Raw genomic sequence first — 15,457 nt, 5'->3', positions numbered from 1 at the left:
TCTGCAACCATCATTCACTCCAGTTATTTATGGACTGTGGTGCACCAGTTGTCTTGCCACTGGTTTTGGATAGTGCCATTTTTCCATGCATGATATGCTTTAACTGTGGCAGCACATTAACCATTTACAAAATTAACCATTTGGAAAACACTTCCACTATTGTCTCGAAAACTAGTGATCATGCTTGGATTACAGATGAGTCACTCCATTTCCCAATATGACAACAACTACACTATTTTCTGGAACCCCACAATAAGTTTTATATACCATCCACCGCAAGTGCTACCACCTGCGTGTGTGAGTGGTTACTACACGCTGGTGTCAAAAAAGGCAGTGGTTGCATTAATGTGATACTACTGTCTACATTCGCTCTTGTATCCTACATCGTTAAATAAGATGAAGTATAGAAGCTATTCTATACTGAAATTAATTTTGGACTTATACTTTCTGCAAGTGCACTAATGGACACTGTTATATAGTTGCTGACTGGATTTTCACATTTTTTTTATTAAAAGCTACAATCAAGCTGAACCTTGTCACTTCCTCTTTCTGATTCACTGAACGGCTGTTTAAGCGTATTTATGTTGTCAGTAGTAGACACTGACTATACTAACAGTATTGCATTAGTTTGCATCCTTTGTAGACTTAAGTGGGATGCTCTAAAACTATAAGTCAACTTTCACTAATAACTCAATAGTACTTGCTTACTCATATACAAATATAATCTATGCATCAGATGATGGAAATATCGTACACTTTCATCATATAAATGAATCATTTTCTGTTGAAAACTGCAATGGCAAAATCTCCAGTTACCAACAACCTTCAGAGTAGAAAGGTGATGAGATATGCCTGTTAAAATATACAACATGTTATGGTGGAGCTATTCACATGCAATTTATATTAAAAACAGGCACATCATGCTGGTGCTCTCTGTATGGAAAGAATGAAATATTATGTTACATGATTTTGTTGTTGTTAGCTGCATGTTTACCGCACAGCATGAAATGATCGAGTTCTTTTATATTGATAAAGTACATTAATGAAATTATGTTCATTCCAAGTTCACACTTTATCTCACTTGCATTTTGAATTATGTACACAGTAGTTTTTCTAAAGATACATAAAAGAAAGTGATATGTTTTAGTACAATTTATTTTGTTGACGACCATACATTTGCTATACGATTTCCAAAAACCAGTCCATTGGGCGCTAGCTGAACTTGCAAATTCACTACTGTTATAAGAATTCAACGGTTTGTCATGTTCATTGATTTAGGCACTGCAAATGCTTATTTTAACTTATAGGAATTTAGATGTTTCTTTGTGCAACTGTTGTGTTGCCACTCAAGTACCAGCAAAGTGAAGCCTTCCTTGCATGTGGGAAAGTCTTGGTTAGTCTTTGGTACTACTCATGATCACTTATGTTTTGTGTGTGTGTCAGTACTATGCAATTATTTGCAAGTTTTAAGTAGTGTTCTTCCTCAGCAATTCTGAGTTCATATGATTTGTAATAGTTAACTTATTGACAATTTCAGTCTATGACTCTTCATCCAAAATAATATGCTATCTGCTCCTTAACAAGAAATCTTCAGTACAGTCAGGAACTGCGTTTGATATCCCATAGGCTATCCTTAATAATCGTGGGTGTGGTAATGAGTCACATGCTTTTCTCATATGAAGAAATCCTGCATCCACTTGATTACCTTGATTCATTAGCTTCAGGATGTCAATGTAAAAAGTGAGAGTTGGGTTTCAGATGAGCATTGTATTCGAAATCGATGCTGGTTAGCATGGAGGAGATCTTTGTGTTCAAGAACCTCATCACATTTGAGCTCAGGATATGACCTAAGGTTCTACAAGAGACGGACATCAATGACATCGAACAGTAGTTTTTGTGTCACTTCTGCTGATGTTCTCATAGACGAATCTGATTGCCACTGAAGCTAATACCAATATAGCTCATCTTTGCTGTACTGAATGAATGAAACTGGGGTTGTACTCCTAGATTTCCTTCTGTAAATGAACTTTTGAAACTGGAGCTCAGCATTTCTTATTTTGCCGCACTACCCCCAATATCAATTCCAGTGTCATCTATGGTTGTTCGGACACTAATTTTGGTGCCACTAACAGCATTAAGATATAACCAAAATTTCTGTGGGTTTTCTCTGAGGTCTTCTTATAAATTTAAGCCACGTTCCCTCAAAATGCTTGTTGCGAGTTCCACTTTGAGATATAAGAGTGCTGCCTCTTTACTTAGTTTACTGAAAGAGCAAATCTTCCTATTTATTTTAGTTTTCTTTCTACTTGGATAATCATTGTTCCTACAAATGCCTAATGATCACTGATGCCAGTTTCTATGTGGGAATCCTTAAAGAAATAAGATATACTTTTTTCATTAGCTCTATTGTTCTACAATCATGTCTGGACCTCCAAATTATCTGTTCAAAGTTGCATTTGACAAAGCATGTAGATTCGTTTTGCGGAGTGTCTTGTCTCGCTCACCACTTTGAACTGTGGAATCTCACATGTCAGGAGATGCACATGACCTACTTTTTGGGGTTGGGAGCTCACCAGAGGGTACTTCTTATGGAGTCATAAATGGTCGGACCACTGTTGCCACAGCCCCATTCAGTTGCAGCTTTGATGCTGCAAGGAAATGCAGCATTGTCTTCGTGGCAGATGCGTTTTGCTGTAAGCACTTGCCATCTTGCTTTTAGTAACTGTTTTAAATGAAACATAAATCGGTAATGTCACTTGTGTATGCACGCTGCTTCATTCATGTGGCGAGTGTGACCATCTCACACTATGGCCACAAACTGACTGCATGAGCCATGAGATAAGATTCGACCTTGACCTCCCCTTTATCATCTGAATTGGTGTCTTAGGGTTCAGTACTCTCTCTCTAGTTAAAGCCAACACAGCAGCTTAAGATGTCACGACTTTCTCTCCTGAGGATAAATAAATGAGAAACTTAACCTTTCATCTTACAACATTGAACTGTGCCAACCTTTGAAGGACAGTGACGTGGAACAGCGATATTCTTTTGCAAATGAGATGGCTGAGGCCACTGGAAATGGAACAGTCGTTAAGGATTAGGTTCGGTGATGAGGCATGCTTTCATCTCTTTGGGGACATCAACAAACAGAACTGGCGCCACTGGTGTACCGACAGTCCGTACATTCAAGCTGCTGGACATTGTGTGGAATAACCTCCTTATAATCTCGATCTCAGTGGGCATGTTTGTTTCTTTTGGGGATATATAAAGGACAGAGTGTTCGAAGATGCAACTGCAACCCTTCAGGACTTTCGTACAGCAATTTCCAGAAAGATCCTTGCAGTCGAAAATGGTGAACTTCAGTAATTCCTTGTGGAATTCAGTTAAAGACCCTGCACTCTTGTTGGGCTGGAGGAAAATACTTTGAAACCCCATTCTATTAAATTTCAGGTTCTCTCCTGTAGCATAAATATGATAACAAGAATCTATCACCTCATATAATGTCGCAGTAAAAAAAGAACTTCATAACGCCTAAATTGCGACACCCTGTATGTAACTGTAAAGGCTCTCTTTAAAACGGCTGTTGATCTGTTTTTCTTTACAAAACCCTAAATAATGTTGATACATTGTCTGAATACTGAGGTTCTGGGAAAGACGTTTTGTCTACGAATTTTTGTTACTAGAGTCATGACTAGTGTGTCTTGCAAAGGACTTAGTATGTGGCTTGGCCATCTGTACATCATTTGTAAAAGTTTTATTAGCTGGTGTATGCTTTCCTCTCCTAACTGTCTGAGGGACACTACATTTGTTCAGCTTTTGAGAACATTATCATACATTTTCATTCTGACATCAAATGTTTTAAGGATAAACATTTTGCATACCCTTTCACTCTTTAGTCTGAGAACCATAGAAACATCTTTGCGACATACTGTAATGCTAGATACTCATTTTGTCTTTTCCTGAACATTCCTGTTCTGTGTTTCTGCACTTTCTTGTCCTATTCCTCTTTCAGCTATTCAGTTTCTTACCTTTTTTCTACTCGCTTCATATCCTTCTGCAGAATCAGGAGAGTATGGCTAAATGTCACAATCAGTGTCAGCTACCAGATCTGTAAATAAAACAATATACACATATTCAGTATTTAAATGCTGTTTATATATTTAATTATATATTTTTGTACAGACATCCATATATTTAGACTTGTTATGACAAGCAACTTCGTGACAAAGCTGCAAAAATAACTTCCTACACATTACTAAGGGTAATTAACAAACAAATGTTAATATTTTCATACCATCATTATTAGCATTTTCATGGGCTCTCTATTCATTGTCTCCTTTCTTATTAATACGTCCTCCCTCCTTCCAGACTCTGTATTAAAGTCTTGAGTGCAAAAACAGCTTCTGATCTGCCACATTCTAACGCACCAAATCACCTGTCCACAACAGTTTACAAAATATTTGTAACCAAACAGATGTATGTGCACTTGCATCTCTTCGCAGCCAAAGAGAAAACATTTATTGTTAAGTAGTTCTTCAAACAACCACTAGGAATCAGTTCAAATCACCTCATGCACCTATATCCCTTTGCCACGAAATATATTGCTACAATATGGTACATATATCTCCAAATACCCAGTTTTTTTTTCTTTTGCCAACCATTCACTTCCAACCAGCTTGTTTGCTAACATCAGAAATTTATTTTTTCTTAAGAAAATCTTTAATTTGGATCTGTCCATTTACAGATATGACGAATGGAGAATGTACTGTTCCATAGCAGCTGGTTGTTTGCCACTCTATTAATAATCTCGATCTCAACTAGTTTGAACTAGTCAATGCAAACACAAAAATTAGTATGTGGCCTCTGTGACAAAGGATAAATACCTAAACTTTTCAACAAATGTGAAGCTTCTTGGGTTCATGGTGGATAGTAAACGCATTTGCCAAGAACACACTGCACATGAACTCAGATGAGGAAACTGAAGCATGTGATAACTGATCAGTATCTGCTGATAGTACATTATCCACTGTTCCACAGCCACCTGTTACTATGGAATCAATCTACAGATTGCAAGAAAATACTACTATCACTACTACTACTACTGCAAAATAAAGAAAGCGATAAGAATCTTTACATCAAGAAGAAAGCTGGTCCACTGCAAACCATCTTCACAAGTCTAGGAGTGATGACCATTTTCAGTCAATATATCTTTACCTGTCTCACGTATGTGAAATAAAATCATGAAACATTCATCAACTGTAGTTTAACGAAATCGGTCGTAATGAATGGGATTGATTTGAAATTTCGTTAAAGAAGAATAATAAAATTTATCTGTTGTTTTTAAGTTAATTTTCTTTCGTGCGAACTTTGTTGTAGAACCACTCTCTTATTTTCGTGTGGTAATAAAAAATTTTTACTTACTTAATTATTATGTACATTTAAAGAAAAAATAATATTTACGTGAATTCATATGAACTGGTTAAGAATATTAGGTTGAGGATTGGGTCCTTTAAATCATTCGGCCTTGGCATACACTTTCCTGATGCAGTGGATTTTTTGTTAAATATTTTTACTGAATTTTATCCCGGCACTAGCCATAGAACACAAGATTACCTCTATTAGCAGAAAATGTTTTAATTATTGCCAAGCCGACATTTATCACTGATCAAACCTACGTCATTACACATTTAAGGTATTTTGAAAGAACCAAACTGTTTAAATTTCAATGTTAACTAACATTAGCTATCCGCCTACGAATGCACAAACGTATAATTAATTCAAATTTTATCAGCCACAGGATCACTGAAAAAGAAGAACAATTTCTTAATTCACCATTGATTTTTATGCATCTGTTCCCGATTTACGGGTTTGCTATTGTTGGTCGCGGCACAGCCCAGTAACACCGCTAAAAAATGCTGAAAAATTCTTAAAGAAATTTTATAGATGACGTGGGCAAGCTAATTTACATAAATAATTCACACTTTTGATAAACTCTAATATATTTAGATCAAACAACAATACAACTCACATTAATTCGTAACGCATCGTCTAATGGCGGCTAAGTCCAGACAGAGACAAAAGAAGTCTACCCATTCGTAAAAAACTCTTTCACAGTGTCCTACCGCAATGACTTCTGAACAGAGAAGACCAAAGAATACATAATGCATTGTGCTTAAATAGTATTGCTGACTATTAACATTTCTTTGCAAATTGACGATATTATTCTCTTCTGGCAACATATCTCTGCTATCGCAAATACTGACACATTTTACAATCACATAATAAATACAGAAAAAATTCCTATCCTAAATACAGAGAAATATTACAACAAAAAATATAAGGAGAATAACAAATGTCTTTTACACCACATTCAGTAATATTTTTTGTTCAATAATTACGATATATACAACTTGCCTAGAGCGGCGTATATGGTACAAATAAACTCTTGTTTAATAATGTGAGTTTGCCAGGGAACGTTACATTGCCCCCTGGCAGCATTTGGCAAAGAGTTTTTACACTTTGACGCAATGGTGCCAGTAACGTTCTTTACACTTGTATATTTTACGGAATGGCTCTTTTATTTAGTCCCAGGGTTATATAAGTTCATGGCTCCCCCATTTGGGCGTAGGCAAACAGGAAACCTGGGCAAAACTGTGCCGGAGCCCAGCCATCCCAGTTGGTTCATGGTCATTTGAATTAAATGCAGTTATTCATTTGAATTAAATTCAGTTCGTCACAAACGGTTACACAATTACACAAGATCACAGTCACATACAGTTCGACTGAAGTTTTTTGTGTGTGATACTATTATTCTTGTGATACACTACAAGGTCACTTGTCCTACGTAGTAAATGTTCAATGTTTATCGAAATGAAGTCATTGACATGTTATTCAGTTTATGTGAACATAAAAAAAAATCAATAATGCTGTATTTGGTGAGCGGTGCGGAGTGATTGTTGAGCGGCGCTCGGCGCGGCGCGCTGACTCCGTGTAGGTCACCGCCCCCGGCGTTGACAGCTACGGCGCGGAGGGCGTGGCTGTCTGTCTGGTCTGCTACGGGCTGCTGCGGCCGCTGCATAGCTGATGTAGCCGGATGCGCGTTGGATATCCGCTCGCCCGTGCGACGTTTTCTTGCAGTGCTCCAGGAAACATGCAACAAGTTCAGAAACAGTGTACTATCCTTATAGGCATTTTTCCTGCTGTGGGAAAGAACGCACACAGTTAGTGGCAGTTATTACTCAGTAGGCCTTCACTAGTCTGGTTTGCACAATATTTCGTTGTCACCATAACACGTTTTATGGGCACACAATATTTTTCACCATGTCATGACTTGTCATTAGTCACACGCAAGTTTTCACCTTAGGACAAAATGTATCTTCGTAGTCAATGCGCTTTCCTAGCGTCCCTTGACACACAAAGAGTTAAAGTTTGACACTAGCTTGATCCACCGTCCGTTATCGGTTCACTGTTCGTGTCGTGCTAGTTCCTTGTCCACTTGCACACACGGCGATGATACAGTTTTTTATCACTTATACACAACTATTCCGTGACGTATTGCTGCAGGTTTAACAGTCACTGTCTGTCTCTGCCGCACAATACTGCACTTTTGTTTAAGTTCCTTTATTTTTATTTACAATGTCCGCTGTGCAATTTTTTTTTTTTTTTGTTATAGCACATTCGTAACTCTTTACCAAGGTGTGATATTTGCGTACATGGTAACAAAATATTAAAATTTGGTATTAGTTTGCCCAAAAGTCATCTATATTCGTGTTCGAGTAGATTTTATTTGTGCATTCCAGCCGGATTCAGGCATATTGTTCAATAACTCCTTTGAACTCATGTCACACTTTACTATCAACGTCCTACGTAACTACAGTGTAGTCTCTGTAGGCAAAAATTGACTTGGACTGTATCTGGCTAGCTCTTTTTTACTGTTTGAATCTGCACATGCTTCAATTGAAGCTTCTTTGTGCGTAACTTTGCATTACATAAATTTGCAACAAGTTTGCCTCCCGTGGTGCCCTCGGGTCACTACTGGGTGCATTATTTTCTCTAATAACATTGGTTAGATAATAAAGTTCTCAGGGCCTCATATTATTGATATTATTCTGGGTTCGAATCTGTCAATCTGACAGCTACACATATATACATACATACACATAATAGAGAAGATTGTGCCAAGAAATATTTCAAATTTGGGCACATAGAAAATTATGTAGTACACTAACTAATCATTACTAAAATGTTCTTTTTGATTGAACTCTGTCACAGCTTAACACTACAAATAATTGCACTAATCAGATTATCTGTGCAAACATTTAGAGCATGTTCTAGATAACACAAATTAAAAGAGTACATAACACAAATATCCATACACATGAGAAAGTCAATCATATTCTTATAACTAAACACTTCTACACTAGTACATTATCTCTAAAGATCACACATCATTAATGTTCATTATTTACAAAAGAATGGTGTCCACATAGGACTATTAGTCTTTTACTGTAGGAATGCTTTTACATCCTTACGCGGATACAGTCCCCGTACTCTCCCTGAGTGGGGATCTGCTAAGAGATAGCTACACTCATGTGGCACACTTACTACTCTAAAAGGTCCATTGTACACCAATTGCCACTTGCTATTCTGTTTCAAGGATGCCGAGGACTTAGGATGATTGCGTAAGAGTACCAAGTCCCCAACACTAAATTTTTGGTTATTCGTCACATGTCGATTATATTTTTCTTTCCTTTTCTGAGCGCACCTGGTAAGGTTGCACCCTGCTTTTCTTATCTTCTCTTCCTTAGGCTCAGGAATGTCTGGGACCTTAGGCAAAGGTGCCAGCCACTCATTCAAAACTCTATTATTATTCATTATAATCTCGTTTGGTGGATACCCCGTAGAAGCATGCGGGGTTGCGTTGTGAACTTCTACAAACTTAGGTATCAGATCTGGCCATCTTGTGTGTTTATATGCAATGTATAAGCTGAAAAATTTATTTAACTCTCCAAATGTTCTCTCTACTAAACTTGCTTGTGGGTGAAAACGGGAAATTAGTATATGCTTTATATCTTGTTCATGTAAATAGTTTTTCCAGGTATGGCCTGTAAAATAGGAAGCATTATCCGATATTATCGCTTCAGGCTTACCCACTTGTGTAAAATATTCCTTCCCTAACCATTTAACTATTCCACGAGCAGTGGCTGATTTAAGGCAGTATATTTTTAAATATTTAGAGAAAAGGTCATACACCGCTAAAATGTACTTCAAACCACCCCTGGCTCGTGGGTAGGGTCCTGCTATGTCTATAGATACTAACTGAAGTGGTCGATGAGGCACTATAGGATGCAGTTCAAACCTTGTGGACTTTTTTGAAACTTAGCTTTTTGGCACAGAGGACAAGTCCTGATAATGGTGCGAGTCTGCTGGCTTATCCCCTTAAAATAACAGAATTTGGACAAAATCCTTATTGTCTTGCCTATCCCAGCGTGACCCCATGCTAAATGCGTGTGCCACACTACAGCTGGGATAGCCTGTTGTGGTATACACACGACTCCATGGTCATTTGACACACCTGTTTTATAATACAGAATATTATCTACTATTTTGAAATTCTGAACACTTTTAAGATTGGTTCCTTCTTTAATTTTACTAATGATATCTCGCCAAATCGGATCAGTTTCCTGCAATATGGACATATTTTTACACATATGTAAAAAGTCCCTCCTATGTACCTTATCTTGTACTAATAGTATTCGATATTCCTCCGATTGTCCCAAAATATTTGACATTGAGGATTGCCCTAGTGGAAGCCTCGACAAGGCGTCTGCTACAACATTATCTTGTCCTTTAAGGTACATGATTTTAATTTTATATTCCTGTAATGCTAACCTCCATCTTAGCAAGCGGGTATGGTATAATTTGCAAGTCATTAAATAGCTCAAAGCCTGGTGGTCACTGAATACTTTGACTTCTTTACCATAGATGTAATAGTTAAATTTCTTTACCGCCCAAACCACTGCAAGAGCCTCTAATTCGGTAGCGGAATATGCTCTCTCGCAGCTGTTTAGTGTGCGGCTGGCAAATCCGATTACATTGATTGTTGTGGGGTCGTTGCTCCTGTCCCACTGAAATAAACACGCGCCCAGACCGTATGAACACGAATCTGTCGCTATACAAAAATCTTTTGTCGTGTCTGGGTGTCGCAGTATGTTGGCGTTCACCAAGGCATTTTTGATAGCGTCAAATGCGCGTTGACATTCTTCTGTCCACACCCAGTGCGCATTTTTACGCAACAGGCTCAATAAAGATTCGTTATTCATTAATTGGTTTGGAACAAACCGTCTAAAAAAAGATGCTAGACCTATAAATGCTTTGAGCAGTTTCTTAGTTCTCGGACTAGGAAACCCACGAATTACATCAAGTTTTTTGCTGTCAGGCTTGATGCCTTGTGGTGTTATTATGTGACCTAGAAATTTAATCTGATTACGTCCAAATTTGGATTTACCAAGATTCGCTGTTACTCCCGCTTGCTTAAACCTTTCTAAGCTTTACTCAGTAGTTCTACGTGCTCCTCCCAGGTGGCAGTGGCAATCACTAGATCGTCTACATACACTGTTACCCTTTGCAGCAAATCCGGACCTAAAACCGCGTCGAGGGCTGTTATAAAAACTCCTGCACTTACATTTAGGCCGAAAGGTAGTACCCTAAATTGGTAGCTCCTTCCCCCAAATATAAATGCAGTATATTTCCTCGACTCGGGTGTGAGCAGGATTTGCCAGAAAGAACTTCTCATATCAATAGATGTCAAATATTGCACTCCATGAAATTTTTGAATTTGCTCATCAAGATTTTCCGGATGAGTCCTAACAGGTACAATAATTTCATTTATGTCTCTCGCATCTAGTACTAACCGTACCTGTCCGTCTGCTTTTGCTACCGCCACCAAAGGACTACTATAAGGGGACAAAGACGGTTCTATTATTCCCCACTCGATCAGTTTTCTTATTTCTTTAGCTACTATTTCCTTCTTGGACCAAGGAATGGAGTATGAGGCTCGACAGTAAGTTTTGTGAGGCTTTACCTCGATATTGTACTGATATCCCTTAACAATTCCTGGTCGTTCTGAAAATACATCTGCATAATTAGATAATAACTGTACCAAATCCTGCTGTTGCATAGAGTTCAAATTTTCGGACTGTGATACTTTGTTCACAAGTGCGTCCACATTTGCTTTTAATTGATCATCTTGTACGTCAGGATAATAGAGATTCTGACCTAGACAATGATTGTCTAAATGTAGTATCCACTGATTCCTACACCTTATGTTAATAGCGTTACAATTAGGTACAGGTACCTCTTCAGATCTGAGCATGGACAATTCTATTCTCCTACCAGCATTCATCAAGCTTAATTTTCCCCGAGAAAGGTCGATTATTGCGTCCCTTTCTCTTAAAAAATCTACCCCCAAAATGCAGGCTACCTTTAAACCCTTTACTACCAGGAATGAGCACGCTATGGCTTCATCCCCTACATACATCTCTACCCGCACTTGGAGTTTAATTATTTGTCGCTGTGCACTTATGGCTCCAGTGACTTTACAATTATTCACGGGAAAAGTCAGCATACGCCTTTCCTTCCCCAGTACTTTGAATAAGTCCATACTCATAACACTGACAGTAGCACCTGTATCTACGACCGCTTGCACATCAATATTGTTAATTTTGATCTCTATTATCGCTTGTACTTTGTCTTTGTGCTCCTTTATGCACGTGGATGGTTCAGTTATTAATTCATCTCCCATCTGTACCCCGTCATTATACCTAAGGATACAGATTTTGTTCGGTGTTTTGTTCTGTGTCGGGCTGCTCTCACTCCAAACCTCAGCCGACGATGGAGAGCGTATCTCGGCTGCATCTAGTTTGTTGAATTATTGCTAGTGGATGGGCGTGGCTGCTCTGTGTCACTGACCTCCACTATGTGCACGTTGTGTTGCGTCGGCCGCCACGGTTGCGCAATTGGCGCATTTTGTGGTGGCGGTCGGTTATTGTCATATCTATCACTGTTTTGCCGGTCCGGACTGGGCCTCTGGTTCTGCGGCCAAGTTCGGTTTGCATCATTATAAGTATTAGTGTTGCTCGGCCCCCTGGCATTTTTCCATCTATTATTGCTTGGTGGGCCTGTCTCATACCGGTCATCGAACCTCCTTTTCCGGTCATTATTCACCGGCGGACTATTGCCGTTCCGGTCTCTACCTCTATTTCCGTTTTGTGCATACTCCTGTCTCCTATTATTACCTCCGCCGTTTCCATTACTTGGTGGAGGCGTGTTATTTCTACCATTTCTATAACCATTTCCGTTACTTCTAGCCTGTTCAGAGGCTGCCTTAACGTCCTCCTGAATCAGGTCAATTGAGTCCAGAACAGACAAGAAATGTTCTATATCATTTTCAGGCACGTGTATAAGTTTTTCCTTTACATGTATCGGCAAGTGTGATTTCAAAAGCCTGATCAAATCCCGGGATGAAAACTGTTCGTCCCAGTAACGGGTCTTATTAATGTACTTCTCGAAATATTTTCGCAAATTGCCTAGTCGTGGAGAATACGGCTCTGGATTATATACCTCCTTCCGTAATCTCTCCTGGATACATGTTGACCAATATTTGGCCAAGAATGCTTTTTCAAATTGCTCATATGTATCACAACTGTCAGCTGCTTCGGTTGCCCATAATGCAGCATCTCCTTGTATGTAAGACATAACGAACTGTATTTTCTGGGTATGACTCCAAACGCTAGGAAAAATGTTTCTAAATCCCTTGATAAACACTACAGGGTGAACAGATTTCTTCTCCGTTGTAAAGATCTGAAACTGCCGGTTCCTAATCAAGCTTTCTTCAATCACTACTTTGGAATGACATTTATTTGTTTCGCTTACATTGGTTGCCTGTTCTGTCTCGCAGTCGCAATTTTTTACTGCAGTATTTATATGCCTATCATTGTTGGACCTGGCTGGCGTGACATACGCCCGTGCCTCGTCATGCCGCAAGCTAAGCTCCATCTCGGCAAGACGACGGTCCACACTCCGCTGCCACAGCGGAATGTCTTTGTGCACTATCCTTTTTAGATCTTGCACATCCGCACTTGAGCCCACATCTCTGGCCTCAATTGCGGCGTGCACTTTCTGATCTATTTCTTTTATGACTTCATTTTCTACTTTGTGCACTTGTTCGATCACTTTGTTCTCAATTACTTGAGTTGTGTCAATTTCTAGTTGTTCGACCCTATTAGTCAGGACACTGATTTCCTCTACGATATTGGCGTTAGCCACTTGAACACTATCTACTCTTTCGCTTAATTCTTGCACCGTTTTGGGTATGGTTTCATATTTTTGTTTCAAACTAACAATCTCACTTTGCATAACTTCTAAAGTTTGCATCAACTGCAAGTCCCTCTCATGCAGGCGTCGGTCACGCTCTGCTTGTTTAGCATCACGTTCTCTATCGTGCTCTGCTTGCTTGGCAAATTCAGCTACCAATCTCTGGTCACGCTCTGCTTGTTCAGCATCACGTTCTCTATCGCGTTCTGCTTGTTTAGCATCACGTTCTCTATCGCGTTCTGCTTGTTTAGCATCACGTTCTCTATCACGCTCTGCTTGCACACGTACAAATTCAGCTTGGAAATTGAGCATGCGCTCGAACATAACTCTTAATGATTGCACTTCTGACACCTCACCACTCTCTGGTCCGTGTCCAGTGCTTGCGGATGGCACAGTATTTCCGCTATCAACTGAATCACTGGGTGGCAATGGCAACATTTCTTGTCCTTCTGCCCCCAGATTCTCACATTGTACTTCCTGAACTACGTCACTAACATTACTTTGTGTCCCACTTTCCAACTCGGTATCACTACTTACTGACTGTTGCTCATTATCCATGTTGATATCTTTCTGACTACGCAATCTAACCATAGTAAACAAAAGAAATAAAATCTGAACTAAATATCCTAACACTCAGGTTTCACTGACATAATCACACAAGAAATGGACATTAACTAATACACACTTACTATATACTACAATGACTAACTACCTAAATGTCCTGTTATTTTAAAACAATTTACTAACAACAAGCACACCACTAATGATCCGAGAACACTGCACTGAGGCTACTTTACTACCCACAGGACAACTACACTGTAGCTTTACCTTTTGGTGATCTATCTTGGGTGCAGCTGCCCCCTGATATTGTGGTAGGTAATTAATTTTTCGAAATATTGAGCTCTCTTCTTCAGCTTGCCTCTGGGTACATAGTGTTCTCATGCAAAAAATCATACACAGGTATTACCACACAATATTGGTTATGCAATACATACAATACATAGAAAAATTATTAAATGTTCTGCAACAAAGTTCGACTATATTAATTCCCTAGTTATCTCACGGGTATTTAGTGGCCACTGCATATTCGAGCCCCACGTTGGGCGCCAATTTAACGAAATCGGTCGTAATGAATGGGATTGATTTGAAATTTCGTTAAAGAAGAATAATAAAATTTATCTGTTGTTTTTAAGTTAATTTTCTTTCGTGCGAACTTTGTAGTAGAACCACTCTCTTATTTTTGTGTGGTAATAAAAAATTTTTACTTACTTAATTATTACGTACATTTAAAGAAAAAATAATATTTACGTGAACTCATATGAACTGGTTAAGAATATTAGGTTGAGAATTGGGTCCTTTAAATCATTCGGCCTTGGCATACAGTTTCCTGATGCAGTGGATTTTTTGTTAAATATTTTTACTGAATTTTATCCCGGCACTAGCCATAGAACACAAGATTACCTCTATTAGCAGAAAATGTTTTAATTATTGCCAAGCCGACATTTATCACTGATCAAACCTACATCATTACACATTTAAGGTATTTTGAAAGAACCAAACTGTTTAAATTTCAATGTTAACTAACATTAGCTATCCGCCTACGAATGCACAAACGTATAATTAATTCAAATTTTATCAGCCACAGGATCACTGAAAAAGAAGAACAATTTCTTAATTCACCATTGATTTTTATGCATCTGTTCCCGATTTACGGGTTTGCTATTGTTGGTCGCGGCACAGCCCAGTAACACCGCTAAAAAATGCTGAAAAATTCTTAAAGAAATTTTATAGATGACGTGGGCAAGCTAATTTACATAAATAATTCACACTTTTGATAAACTCTAATATATTTAGATCAAACAACAATACAACTCACATTAATTCGTAACGCATCGTCTAATGGCGGCTAAGTCCAGACAGAGACAAAAGAAGTCTACCCATTCGTAAAAAACTCTTTCACAGTGTCCTACCGCAATGACTTCTGAACAGAGAAGACCAAAGAATACATAATGCATTGTGCTTTAATAGTATTGCTGACTATTAACATTTCTTTGCAAATTGACGATATTATTCTCTTCTGGCAACA

The 15,457-nt window shown here is 38.6% G+C and overlaps 1 protein-coding gene across 1 annotated transcript; it reads right to left on the bottom strand.

The window, feature by feature from the left end:
* Nucleotides 1-4,096: 4,096 nt before the first annotated feature.
* On the bottom strand, nt 4,097-13,929 carry LOC124775936 (RNA-binding protein 25-like). Its single transcript, XM_047250781.1, has 2 exons — nt 12,931-13,929; nt 4,097-4,105 (listed from the first exon to the last, which is right to left on the bottom strand). Exons 1-2 carry the CDS (start codon nt 13,927-13,929, stop codon nt 4,097-4,099), a joined length of 1,008 nt encoding a protein of 335 aa, XP_047106737.1.
* Between the last annotated feature and the right edge of the window lie 1,528 nt (nt 13,930-15,457).

This window comes from Schistocerca piceifrons, chromosome 2 (assembly GCF_021461385.2).
Source record: "Schistocerca piceifrons isolate TAMUIC-IGC-003096 chromosome 2, iqSchPice1.1, whole genome shotgun sequence".
NCBI lineage: Eukaryota > Metazoa > Arthropoda > Insecta > Orthoptera > Acrididae > Schistocerca > Schistocerca piceifrons.
Note: the sequence above shows the minus strand (reverse complement) of the source record. Positions and strands in the feature narration are given on the sequence as shown.